Below are 13,794 nucleotides of genomic sequence, written 5' to 3' on the forward strand. Positions count from 1 at the left end.
ACCACTGAAGGCCCTCTATCGCTGTATATAGGTAATTAATTCATGCCATAATAAATGGTCACACACTTCCCAAGAGGGATTGGGCCTCAAAATAGGTTAGCATATTAGGTTCTCCAAACTTTTACAATCAAACTGGCTTCCTAGTAAAGGTTGAATAATAAACTAACGATGCAAGTAATGCTATTAAAATTCGTACTTATCCTAACCATGGAGTTGATACTTCAGGCCAGACTCTCTTATATAATGCCATAGCTACACAATCTTGAGCACTCAACTTCCCATCAAAGGTTGCCTTAAAATAACCATGAGTACCCAAAGACTCTTTAATAAACCCAGTACGTCCAGACTTGGTAAACAATGGTACAGCTTTAAACCAATTGATATCTTCAGGACTGAAAAACATGTAACGAACAGTAACCACATTTTTATGAAACTTGAATGGATCACCAGTTAACACTGTTCTTTCAGCAATAATTCTAGTGTGGTCACAGTTAAGGAAGGTACCCAGACCAACAAATTCAATTCCACCATTTTGAGTAGGTTTGAAGAAAATTGCTGGGGAACTATTAAATGTGACTGGGGCAATTGTTGTTGCTATTGTTGTTACTCCTTGATGAGCAAAACGTTCAAACTTGTGAACATTATTTGGTGAATTGGTAGCTTGGTTGAATGTTGGCTTAATGATTTGTCTACGAGGTCCGTATTGAACAATAATACTCTCATTGGAAACAACAGGCTTCTCATAGTCTTCCCAAGTATTGAAAGAAAAGTTTACCACGGCTAATTGATGTTCGTGGTCTAATAATTCATAAATGATGAATGGTTGAACTTGAGCGTTCGCTGATTCCAAGATGTATGAAGGTGCCTTAAGAAAAATTCTTACCTTATTAGAAATTACCACTTGGGCTTGTTTGATACCTTCTTTGTTCACCCTATTACGGGTAGCTTTATAGTTCCCTATACGTAACAAACGCTTCCAAACACTTGGGGCCTGTGGATCATGCTCATCAAAATCCCAATCACAGTTAAATAAGGATTTGACTCCACGATGACTACTCAAGACATTCTTTGCTGACATGCTTGGATCCAATTCCAATTCATCTGGGAAATCCAAATCTTCTTTTTCTTGTGCTCTGTACTCATTCAATTGCCTTTCTTCTTCTTCTGGAGACAAGTCCAAAAACATTTCATCACCAGCTTCAGTGGGAGCATATTCAGAAGCATTATTATTGTTTTCAGAAACTTCATCAATGTTTTCTTCCACCATTTCGTTATCTTCAAAAATAGAGTCCTCATCTTCGTCATCTTCGGAAAGCATTTCATCGTTAACAAACCATCTTGCTTGGTATTCCGAAGTACCCTTTGGAGCTTTGATCTGTTTGGTTGGCTTTGGTTCAGATTTGTTGAAATACAGTTGTCCATCCATTCTGATTCCACTGTATCCATCTTCAATTTCGTCTTCCCAGCTACCTTCTTCATCTTCAAAATCAATATCTTCGGGGTTCAATTCATCCAATGATTCCTGATTCTCGTTAGGAATATATATGTTGTCCTCCAAATCCATGTCTCCCATTCTGGTCATTCTAGTTATTTTTTCCATCTTTTCTATTTGGAAATCGCCATGGCCAGGGATATGCACCAACTTATTAGCATTAAAACCAATACCTCTTACTGTTCCTTCAATTACCAATTGTCCATTATTTGGATCTTCTGTAGACCATTTAACAGAATCTGCCACCATGTAACCCCTTGAATCTCTCCATGTTATGGATTTGGGGAACTTTTGACATATAGTACGAATACAATTGGATGCTTCAGCTTCAACTTCTAAAGCATATAACTTCTCTTCGCTAGGGAAGAAATGTGTAAAGAAAGAAAATAATGATTGTCTAATATCCATTTGCAAGTTTCTCTTTGGGTATGCGGATGCCACATTTGGTAATACACCAATAACTGAAGCAATACCTTGAGCGGTAAGGGCTCTAAGAATTTGTTCACCATAGCTTGAATCAACTTCTTCTGTAGCTGATATCCCAAAGACAACAAAGTCTGCACATTTAGCTGCGTCCATGACTGCTAAAAGATTATTTTGATCCGGTATTATAACTTTAAGATTGGACTTATATCTTCCGACTTTAACATCATTTACAGATGGGTATTCAAATGCAACATCAGGATCTTCAGGGTTAGCCTTAGCAGAGTTAACTAATTGAGCTGCTATCTTATGAGGAGCTAAATCAGGTGTCAATGCTATAACAGTGACAATCTTTTCAGCTGCCAGAGATCCTTCAAAAACACGACGAGCAAACTTGGTTTCTAAAATTTTTTGATCTCTGCTTTGCTTTGCAATATTTCTTCTTGCTAATTTACTGTGGGCCTTATTTGATTTCTGGGAACCAGTCTTGGTCTTTTCCACTTTACCTTTGTAAGCATCCTTTAATTGACCCTTGGTGGCATGCTTAGATTTAAAAGGCTTTTTTGCCTTCTTCAAGGTACCTCTATGAGAATGTCCTCCTGCCATTTTCTATTACCCAACTCAATATGATATAGTATTCTCACCTTGGATCGACTTCATTATCGTCTTCTTGAGCGATGAGATGCTCATCTTGTATTGAGGAAAATTGTGAAGAGCTCATGGTCACCGTTTCATCACGTGTAATTACATAGGTCTTTACCCTTGTTTGAGAAAAAACTTCGTAGTGACTGCCGAATACTTTTGTCCAAAGTATTGTGTGCAGTGCCATGTTGACTTTGCACGCTGCGCGACGATGGATCCAGCTTTGGCTATTCCAAGGTGAACAAAAAAAATTTCAGACATTAAATACTTGTAAAGATACTACTATATTTCATACCATATACAAAGTCAACAAGTAAATTGTATGTTAATATTGAACCTACATTCGACAAAATAGAAGAACATAATGTTTGTGTTTACATGATATTTGCAGAACTTAAGCTTAATAGTTCGAAAGCATTGATGAATCCCAAGTGAAAATCTCCATATAGACTCTAAATGTTGAGTAGAAATCGATGAAAAGGACAGAATGATTAGCTTTCCAAAGAGTTTGAACTGCGATACTACACGTTTGTAATCGAGAGCAAAAATCTAGGTAGTTTGAAAACATTTGATCAGTTTTACAAGACGTGTATAACATCAGGTATTCAGAATGTATTTAACGTGGATACTGTCTTTAGGGTTTGCAAGAAGTTATTTCCTTAGTTCTATGAATATTAATATTTTGTTGAGGTATTAAGATTTGAATTTGATTTACTAACAAGTTTATTTTAGACAATATGGCTCACGAATCTGTTTGGTTCTCCCACCCAAGAAACTTCGGTAAAGGTTCTAGACAATGTCGTGTCTGTTCCTCCCACACTGGTTTGATCAGAAAGTACGGTTTGAACATCTGTCGTCAATGTTTCAGAGAAAAGGCTACTGACATTGGTTTCAACAAGTACCGTTAAGTGCAAACTATATACATTTGCCTTATGCGGTTGTATATTTTAATAGCTAATGGAAATTAAATATCTTTATTTCTGTGTATAAATAAAAATAAGTATGCGTATTTAACTAGTCATATCCTGCTCTAGCCTCAGTATTCTACCAGCATTTGCCTTTCAGTGTTTCGTAGGTATGCGATGTACATTCTCTTCTTTGGAATACTTCTTTTTTCCACAAGATATGTCGTTCAAGATATCAATTCATCATTTCTTAATGACAAAGATTTTCACTTACTCTACAATTTCATACTTATACTCTAATTCTATACTACAGGTAAAATTAGTTATGTCCCCCAATTGGTCGACATTCAATCCTCATCGCCTCACTTAAGAGACCCAACGAAAACCGAACTTCCTTATGGGCAAATAGAATTCATCTCGGGAATAAAATTATCATTTATTAATAAATGGCAACGAGTATAACTTGATAATTTACATTATCTCGTCGTGGCAAGTTTCCCTGTACTTTTTGATTAAGGAACAAAATATAAACCCTTAAAATTTTGAGGATCTCGATGCCCTTTTATAGTTCACTATAAAATTAAATTGGGGTTACCCGCACCTTTTACTAACTATGTCGTTATACCAGTATTGCAGGGCACCTTAGTATATCCCAATAAAAAGTCAATAGAAGTACTTGGTTATTAAAAACATTCAATCGAAGCTTAAATTACTCCACTTCGACGATTTATTTCTCTGTGTCTCTTGAGTAGCATTTAACATTTGCATTTTTAACAAGTGACTCAGTACATTTCTTATCCTTTTTCAACAATAATGTTAATTCTTGGACAAAAGTAGTAAAATGTGAACAGGGTACTTTTAACGGTTTCTACGATGTTTCACTTGTATTTGTACGATACAACGGAATAAATTTGATTCTTCTAACCAGCTTCAATTAAATTAATGATATTATAAATAGTGATTTCAAATTGCTAACTAATCTTAGAAACCTGCACATTATTTGTAGTAACAAACAGTTAAAAGTGGTTTGGAAGAGAGACTGTCACTTCAATGAACACCTTTGATTTCATCAACCTCTCAGCAAAGAATAAGCATGTCAAACGCCGGGTATAAGGCTATGGGATTCCTCTTTATTGGAGGGTTAAGTTGGTATACTGGACTTAAGTTCTGGCAACCTATAGTCATGTAAGTAATAGACTTTGAGAACAAGAGCTTATAATTAACAACAAGTACTAACTGTTTTATAGTGAACAACTTAAAAAGGACCACAGTTTGAGAGACGATGTTTACATTAATGAAGACTTTGATGATCAACCAAAATCATGGCAAGACTTGAAAGATAAAGTTGCACAAGCACTTGAAAGGCCAGAGCCTCCACAAGAAAGACAGTTGAACAGCAGGGTAGCCTTATCAACTTCTTCATCCCAGGATGAAAGTAGTCTGTCCAAGTAGTTCGAATTCTCAAAGTATCTTCTTCCCGACCATGTATATAGAACATCCAATCATGTATGAATGTATGCAATTCAGTTAAACGTACAAACCATTTGTCACGTTGTTACGTAAGAAATGGAAAACTGTAAACTCATCGCGTACACCAAGGCAAAAAGTTTGAGAGACTAAACTTAACCTCAGATCCAACAAGCAATAAGTTATTCTATAGAAAGTCAACATAATGGCAAAGCTCAAGAAGAATAAAAGAGGGAAGAAGACAAACCCGTTAGGCGAAAAGCCTAAAAGCAAGCAAGATCAAAAAGACGAATCTACAAGACAATCAAAGATCTTACCACTTATAAACAAGTTGCAAAGCTCAGTTCCTAACGAGCGTGCCATGGCTATGGGTGCTATAGGAATTCTTGCAGAGGACACTAGAATGAGAAAGCTACTTTTGAAAGAGAAACTAATTCTGATTTTAATGGAACAATGCCTTAATGATAGTAATGATGAAATAGTAGTCGAGCTGTATGGATTACTTCGTAACTTGGCTATTGAAGAGGGATATGATGTTTGTAAGTTTTACTGGCGTTCTAATATTTGGGCTTCTATTGAAGCAGGAATTAACAAGATTGAAACTTCGTTCAAGTTTTTAGAGGAGAATGAAGCATCAACGGGTTCTGCTGATAAGAAAGCAAAGGATAAGTCTAAAATTCAATTATTATATGATTTTACAGAAAACCTTTTATCATTAGTGGCAGGTATTGCCAATTCATCTGAAGATTTATTTGATGCTGTTTTGGATAAAATAGATATTCCTTTAGCGTTAGTGACAAACTTGTTGCAATGGAACTCTCCTAAGCTTAGAGTGACTATTAAATTATACAATGCATTATTGAATTTTCTTTTTGAATTCACAGCTGAATCGCTCCCATTCATCCAAAAGTTAGCACAAGTGCAAAACTTTCAATTGGATCAATTAATTGCTTGTGTAAATGATCCAGCTCAAGTTAACAACAAATTAGGAAAGATATACGTTGAGGGTATCAAGTTCAATGTTTATGAAGTATTACACAAGTACAATTTCAAACAAGAATTAGCTACTGAAATTTTGAGTACTGTATTTGACGTATCAACTACTATCGATTTAGCAAAAGTCAACGAAACTTTGTTCAAGCCAATTGATAATGCAGAAGATCCAATTACTAAGAATGAAAATGGTGAACTTAGCGTACCTTTCCTCAGCAGTAAAGGTGAGGAGACCCCAGAAAAGATACAAGCAAATGCAGACCTTTTGTGTGTTGAAACCAGTCTTGATTTGATTGCATCTCTCTTGGAATTTATATCCACAAACGAAGATTTAATTGAGGATCCTATTATTTTGAGTGAGAGCACATTATCAATTTTGATAGAAAAAGTATATCCATTTAGTATGGAATTATTGAAATTTGAAATTGATCATCAATTTAAGCTTCAATTGACAGAAAAAGCTTTGGTAGTATTGAATAATTTGACTTGGTTATTCTTGTCTAATTCTGCTATCCCAACTGAATGGTATGAAAGATTAATCAATGTTATTGATATTACCAAAATATTACTGTCGAAGGAGAATATCGATTATCAAAAACAATGCCTCAACATTTTATGGGGTGCTTCAAAATCATTGGGACCTGAAATCAGAGCAAAGTTAGATGAATCCATGATTGAATCATTAATTAAAATAAACCAAGAATTCATTTCTTCTAGCTTCCAAGATGAAGTAGAAGGTAACTTAGAAGATGACCGTTTAGCTAAATTGGAGGTATTCCTTACTGCTACCGGATTCTTAGGTTCAATTGCATCTATTGTGGAAAACACAGATATCACTAGAGTTATTGCCGAGTTCTTGCTCCAACTGATTACATTTTTCCACGATAAATCTCAATACAGTCTTTGCAATGAAATAGTCATTGAGAGTCTTAATTTGATATATGATATATTTGGAGATAGTCTGTACCCATATGACAGAGCTGTGTTCTATGAAGGTGGTTACATTGAGCGTTTACAACAAATTGAACCAAGGGTGAAGATTATGTATAAAAGAATTGACAAGAATAGAAATCCTCAATTGAAAGTGAGAGGTGAAGAAGCCTTACTTAATCTTGGACGGTTTATACAGTATAAACAAAGTGAATATGCTTAGTTTAATTTTGGATATTTCAATTGCATATAATTTATATTAACTATTAGAATAGATAATTTTGATTCAGTATTTATGTGAGTTATGGTCGAAGTCGGGCGCCTTGAGAGCATGCCAACCACATAAAAAGTATAAAGACCACCAATGTAAAGAAAGAAATCAGTAGTAACGGAGAAGTAATCAATAGATATCAAATCATGTTGTCTTCTCCTTAAGCGATGGTACAGAAAGTGTAAATAACACCTCCTCCAAACTTAAAGATGTTGTCCTTGTTTTCATCCTTTTGCTTCTTAAGAGCGGCGGAGACATTAACGTTAGATTGAGCAGCCATTTGTACTTGTAGTAGATTAGTAGTTGATAGTGAAGTTAAAGGTAAGAACTACAATTGAGTTTACAAAGGATGCCTTCCATATTTATAGTGTTTCTTGTCATGAATGCATATGTTTTATTTGTTGGGAAGAATATTCAGTGTGGATATATGAATTGTGGTTAATGTATTATGATAACCGAATTACCAAATTGGTCTACTTCAATTAAGTAATAGACTAAAATGAAAATGATTTTGTACAAATATAAGTGAAACTACATTTGATTGTTAAGACCACTGCTCCTTTCTGCTTTCCACATTTTCGATAAAGCAATCACTGTTAACTTATCATTGGTATGTGAAAATGAGTGAATTTGTTGTAAGTCTTTGGAATTGCTACTTTTGGTCAAGTGTAAGAACTGTGCAGTATTTGATCTTAAATAAAGAATAGCATCATCCTCCAGTAGAGTAACACAAGAAGTCTTGACAAATTGAATTATTAGTTGAATGTCATTTCACATCTTTAGCTACTCACAGATTAACGATTCCAACCATTCTATTACATCGCAGTTTCTTAACTATTGTTGCGAAAACGTATTCAATAACTCCTAATTACACAAATGATATATTATTTGTAGTTTACGCTCAGTTTGCAAACTATCCTACAATCCTTATGACCTGAATTTGGTAATGGCTCTTACATTTATAAAGTTACGTCGTGACAAGATCAGGAGAGTAAATACAAGGCAAAATATAATAACACACGGAGATCTTTTCATGAGTTCCATGTTATTATTTACACGAAATGTCGCTAGTTTTAGTGGAAAACAGCTATAATACGAATCAACGCTAGTTCCAGTTTAAAGGTAGCCTTGTATATGAATTTTTAAGAATTTCAAATATTTAAAAGCTTCTGCTTTCAAGGTAAATTTTCTTCTAAGCTTTAGCTTTTGTCAATCGATTCGATCTCAAACAGAAATGGAATGCTTCTTTTTTCATTAGTTAGATATCCCATGGGGCTTTTATGTAACTGAAGATGTCGTATACTGAAATAGACTAAAGCGATGTGATGCTACTACATATTCCACAAAACTTCGATGAGGCAGGCGTTTGAAATGACTAAGATAGAACCACTTTTGTGTCAGTCAGCGAAAGCCTCTATTTAATTAAACTGACTATTATCTACACGCAATTAAGACAACTTTTGGCTTAAGTTATCTTGATCAATATCAGTATTTAACGGCACTTTAAATTTAAGCATTCCAGGGTGTCTAAAGTTTGTAGTAAAACTACTTAGAAAGTTTACAATACTACTCAGAACAACCACTCAATTAGTAACAGAGACTTCAAAGCTAATACAAAGCCCAAACCATCTTATGAATTCCTCAGATAAACCTATAAATAAAGTGGTAAACTTTAAATAAAAGCCACACTAGACCAAAACCTTAGTTTCATTTCTTTGTATGTAAATGTTGAAAAGCGGTAGCGTTGTTTTGTGTATCATAAAGTTCCCCTATAGATGAAAGTTTAATCTCTACCTAGGTGATCACTTGAGTAAACAATGGAATAGGAGATAAATCCAGAACTACAATAGAAGGCTTCATTGGAGCATGTTTTTACTTATTAGCATAAGCTCCAAGGATAAGTCCCAAGAATTCAAGGGTTATTGTGGGTGAACATGTCCTACAAAAGCAATAGAACCCAGACTTAAAGCTGACACTTTCGTAATTTTCTTGCATAAAAAACAGATGGATCAGGTTACATTTCACTTTCAAAGTTGTCCCCTCTGAGAGAAGCCAAGGAGTATCTATGGTAACATTATTTGTTACCCGCGGGCGGGAAAAACGTTGATAACTTGTGATTGCATAACATGCAATAATAAAAGTAAAACAATCTTGTGGAACTTCAAGGAAAAATAAAGGTTACTGATGTCGAAGATCTTGAGAGCTCCTGATCTTCAAAAGTTGGGATTTAAAACTTTTGTCTACGTCAATGGCTTCCTAACATTTGAATTTAAGGATTAATGAAAGTTCACATTTAAGTAGCCTATTCAGCCAATAATTGAGTTTAATCTATCTTCGTTTGGTCAATTTACACTGGCAATATCTCATTGCATTACAATTTCACTCACTAATAATAATTTCATACCTAATCGTAAGTCATGAAATTATGAACTACTTCTTCATGTATAGCATTGCTCTCTAGCATTGCTACTAGTGCCTTAACATTGACTATTACTGACTCCACCAAGATGCTGCCATAAACTACTACTTTCTTGGATCTAGTGCCCAAGAATTGTCTTACACAGTTGGCAAGATTTCCAGAATAGAATCTCAAATAACATATTATTTCAATGCTCTATCTAACATTGTCCAGTTATCTGTTCTAGCTGATCCAACTGTTTCTATTGTAGATGGAAAAATAAATTTAGGGCAACAAGTATATGCCTGTAAGACCATCAGCGACCTTTACGACTACTCAAAATTTTTTTTTCGCTGTTAAAGAGTATCTGTTATATTATTTCATTTTGTAGGTATATGATGTTTATACACATGATTTTATCTTACCTTTAGAGAAATACCAATGACCACCACTGTTACATATGGTAGTCATCTGTTAGGTTAAAGATGCCTTTAGTACGGCATAATTATGTATGTTGATGTAAAGTGAGAAAAAACCACCTTTCTAACAGGAAACACCGACCCCATAATCAATCTGCAAAACAATGCACGTTTCGGGAGCTACGTAAATCTCCGAAGGGACCAGCATTTCCTGTAATACATTCCAGTTTGGATAAATTGTGAAGTTTAATTCGTCCAATGTGTCAATGCACGCTCGATTTATGGCCCATAATTAAAATCTGCGTGCCATTGGTCGAGTTCAACAAACTGGATAATCCAGTATTTTTGATAGTCGTTCAGTTTTTTTTTTTCACACAGCTGAAGTGAAAGATGAAAGGGCCTCGGTAAGACGCAAGTATCGGAGACAATTATCTGATTTGATCACTAGACGAAACATGATGAAGCTTCAGTAATTTTAACATCTACGCAGCTCGTACTATTTGACTCCTATTTTTAGCCTTATTAGACTGTTTCAGGTGTCCATCTTAAGAGAAGTCACTTATTTTTCTATATAGAATCTTTCAACATTATGACGCAACAATACCACGAGGCTTTTGACACCTGCATCGGATTACCGATCTCTTTGATATTATCACCGGCGTAAGTCACGCTAATGAACGCAACAAGACGTCATCGGAACTATACCCCAGTATGATCTTGTTTTCTTTTCAGTATCAATATTTCCGAGTCAGGAAAGCCTCACTGAATTGAGGTACGGCAAAAGTTTTGGACAATAAAACAATAATACTAATGGATTTGTAATTAAAAGTTTTGAAAAGTATATGTCTCAGTATTGCAAAAAAAAAAGCTATATAAACAGCTAGGTATTCCATCTGTTAAAGATTTTCTTAGTTTATTCTTTATTAGCTAATCATCACATTTGATACTTTCGCTTATACACCTAAAATGAAGTTCTTAACTACTGCTGCCTTTGCTACCTTAGCCGCTGCTGTCGCCAATGCTGCTGTCACCTTGACTGTTACTGACTCTACCAATGACTCTTTGAACGGTATGGGTTTGTCTTCTATCCACGAAGGTGCTGGTATTAACTACTTCTTGCTTGGAACCAACGCTGAAGACTTGGACTACGTTGACGGTAAGTTGCAAGCTCAATTAGGAAACTTCCCATACTTCTTCAATGCTGACCAAAACATTGTCCAATTATCTGTCGTTGCTTCCCCAACAGTTAAGATCACCGATGGTAAGATTGACTTGGGTAGCCAAGTCTACGCTTGTAAGAACATCAATGACCCTTACAACTACTCAAAATCTTCATACGCTGTTGTTGTTGGTGAAATGGGTACCGATTGTTACCCAATCTCCATCAAGGTCAATGGTTTAGACTCTTCTTCTGCTTCTTCTGCTGCTGAATCTACTACTATGGCCGCTTCTACCAACACAACTACTGTTGCTTCTACTCTTACTGAAACTGTTTGTACTGAATGCACTGCTTCTTCAACCTCCATCAACACTATTTCATCTGTTGGTGGTGCCGGTAAGAATGTTGCTGGTGTTGCTGCTGCTGGTATGGCTGCTGTCGCTATGCTTTTGTAATTGAATTTACATTACTACTTCTGTTTTAAGTAATAATACCTTACTGAAGTTTGACGTCTTGTTCTTTTCTTTTTTAATCGTTTGTATGAAAAATTTAATTTAATGGAAAATATGGTCCCACAAAAGAATATCTGTAAAATAATTGGCTTATTCAGAATACAATAGCTGTTGCCACTTAGTATATAATTGGTAAAGTGATGGCTTAAAACCGAAGGGCCCGCATGATAATATAAAAGTGGGTTCACATTTAGGAGCAAGCGGATACTCAATGCCCACAAAGCACTTATACACATACTACTACTCTAAGGAAATTAGCAAAGATCCTCCAAGCAAACATTTAGTGGTTTTCAAACACATTTTGTGCGGTTAACCCCTAAACTGGAATAGAGTAGCAAATTAACCCGGAGAGCAATATTTACGACCAGCAACTTTTCATACTAAGTTCAAAGAGTGACAAAAGTAATGTGAAGATAAGTCTGGAAATCCTATCCTTTGAACATGAAAAACGCTGCTGCTATGCTAGGTTTTTTTTTTTGGCACAGGTGTGACTACAGTTTCAAGAATATCATAGTACAACGACATCATACAATAACATAGTACGGCTCCAAGTTTACGACTCATTCTAAATCCATAAGATAATTAAGTTGGACGGAATCCTGTGTATTGTTTAGTGAATTTTTGCCCTTTACGACTTGTAAATGCGAGCTTTTCTATAAATAACGTAATATCGCAGGGCACAGAACGAAAGCCAGAGTTCCCTTACTTCAGGTACACACTCATAGCGAGTTATTCAGGAACGTGTTAAAGACAGGAATCAAAATTTCCACAGCTTAAGCAGCGGTGTATGCAGTATGATCATCTATGTAAAAGTTTATGCAATATGAATTATATTTCGCATTTTACTTAGTGATTTACATTAATATTGAGGAACTTAATTCAACAAGCCATAGAGCACACTCCTTTTTATTATTTTGAGTGACTCTTTTAAGCTGTGAAAATTTGTTACCGTAGTTTCTGTTGGGAGGTACAGAGGTGATACATACGATACAGGTGGCCTGTTGTTGTTATTTTTGCTCTCTTAAAAATGTGTTACAGGGTACAAACAACTGGCCTATTTATAGTGAGTTTTCTTTTTTGAAACTCAATTTTGCACCCATTCTTGGTTTTCGAGAAACAATGATAGCGATAAAAAGGAGTTAATTAATGAATAGCAAGACTTGTAGTTAGTTGGGTAGTGTTCTATTTTAGTAAGTAGCGAGATGCAACTGCTCCCGATGTTGATGTATATAAGAGCCAGAAGTCTGGTGATTGTAAAAATTTGAATTTTATGTTTATCTTAGCATTATCCAACATTCAACCACTTCCGTTTATACTAATTCATTCGCTAACATCGTTATAATGAAATTCTCATCATCTGGAGCTTTGGCCCTTGTCTTAACAGCTAAAGCTGTTCTTGGTAGTACCATAATGGATCATTCTTCATCTGTCCTGCCATCCCACGACGAAGGCCATGGCCAGGGACAGGGACACGGTCAGGGCCAAGGTCACGGTCAGGGCCAAGGTCAGGGCCAAGGTCACGGTCAAGGCCAAGGTCACGGCCAAGGCCATCATTCTCACGGCCATTACGCAAATGTCACCACTACAACCGAAACATACACAACATATACAACTTATTGTCCAACGCCTACTACGATTACAGTTACTACATGTGATGAGGTTTGTTACCCTCACACCTTCACTGTGACTACTGCAACTACCATTACCTTTACTGGTATTTGCGATTACTGTGTTCCTGTTCCAACAGAAACAGAGACATTAACATTGACTACCGTCACAACTTACTGTCCAACACCTACTACTATTACTATTAACTCATGCGATGTTTCAGTATGTGTGCCAAAGACTATAATCGTTTCTACTCCAAGTACAATTATCTACCCCGTAACCGTGCCAGCAAAACCAGAAACTGCTCCAGCTACTACTAGAAAGACCCTTGCCGAAACTAGTATCTACCCAACTTTGAGCACTCCACCCCAAATTTCACAAGCAAACGATGCCAACTTGGGTCGTGACGTCGGAGCAGGATTTGTTGCAGTTGTTGCAGCCATTGCTGCATTCTTGTGATTTGATTGCTTTACTTCGCTATTTATTTTTCGTTATTCCTCTTCCAGTTCGGTTTTTGTATAGCTTCGCTACACTTTTATACATTTACATTTTATATTGCAATATATATGACTATT

General features: G+C 35.8%; 5 protein-coding genes across 5 annotated transcripts; 4 read left to right on the plus strand and 1 right to left on the minus strand.

Moving 5' to 3' along the window:
• Positions 1 to 196: 196 nt before the first annotated feature.
• On the minus strand, positions 197 to 2,521 carry TSR1 (Tsr1p; the record flags this gene model as incomplete). The annotated part of the gene is made up of 1 exon (XM_043195238.1): positions 197 to 2,521. One exon carries the CDS (start codon positions 2,519 to 2,521, stop codon positions 197 to 199), a length of 2,325 nt encoding a protein of 774 aa, XP_043049904.1.
• Positions 2,522 to 2,768: 247 nt separating this feature from the next.
• RPS29 (40S ribosomal protein uS14) lies at positions 2,769 to 3,465 on the plus strand (the record flags this gene model as incomplete). The annotated part of the gene is made up of 3 exons (XM_043195239.1): positions 2,769 to 2,794; positions 2,864 to 2,877; positions 3,290 to 3,465. The coding sequence occupies 3 exons, from the start codon at positions 2,769 to 2,771 to the stop codon at positions 3,463 to 3,465; spliced, it is 216 nt and encodes a 71-aa protein (XP_043049905.1).
• A 1,090-nt stretch (positions 3,466 to 4,555) lies between these two features.
• KQ657_004571 (uncharacterized protein) lies at positions 4,556 to 4,914 on the plus strand (the record flags this gene model as incomplete). Its single annotated transcript, XM_043195240.1, has 2 exons — positions 4,556 to 4,647; positions 4,710 to 4,914. The coding sequence occupies 2 exons, from the start codon at positions 4,556 to 4,558 to the stop codon at positions 4,912 to 4,914; spliced, it is 297 nt and encodes a 98-aa protein (XP_043049906.1).
• A 56-nt stretch (positions 4,915 to 4,970) lies between these two features.
• Positions 4,971 to 7,075, plus strand: KQ657_004572 (uncharacterized protein; the record flags this gene model as incomplete). Its single annotated transcript, XM_043195241.1, has 2 exons — positions 4,971 to 4,976; positions 5,123 to 7,075. The coding sequence occupies 2 exons, from the start codon at positions 4,971 to 4,973 to the stop codon at positions 7,073 to 7,075; spliced, it is 1,959 nt and encodes a 652-aa protein (XP_043049907.1).
• A 3,831-nt stretch (positions 7,076 to 10,906) lies between these two features.
• On the plus strand, positions 10,907 to 11,554 carry KQ657_004573 (uncharacterized protein; the record flags this gene model as incomplete). The annotated part of the gene is made up of 1 exon (XM_043195242.1): positions 10,907 to 11,554. One exon carries the CDS (start codon positions 10,907 to 10,909, stop codon positions 11,552 to 11,554), a length of 648 nt encoding a protein of 215 aa, XP_043049908.1.
• Positions 11,555 to 13,794: the final 2,240 nt, after the last annotated feature.

Source organism: Scheffersomyces spartinae (genome assembly GCF_019049425.1).
Source record: "Scheffersomyces spartinae strain ARV_011 chromosome Unknown scaffold_7, whole genome shotgun sequence".
Taxonomy (NCBI): Eukaryota; Fungi; Ascomycota; class Pichiomycetes; order Serinales; family Debaryomycetaceae; genus Lizanozyma; species Lizanozyma spartinae.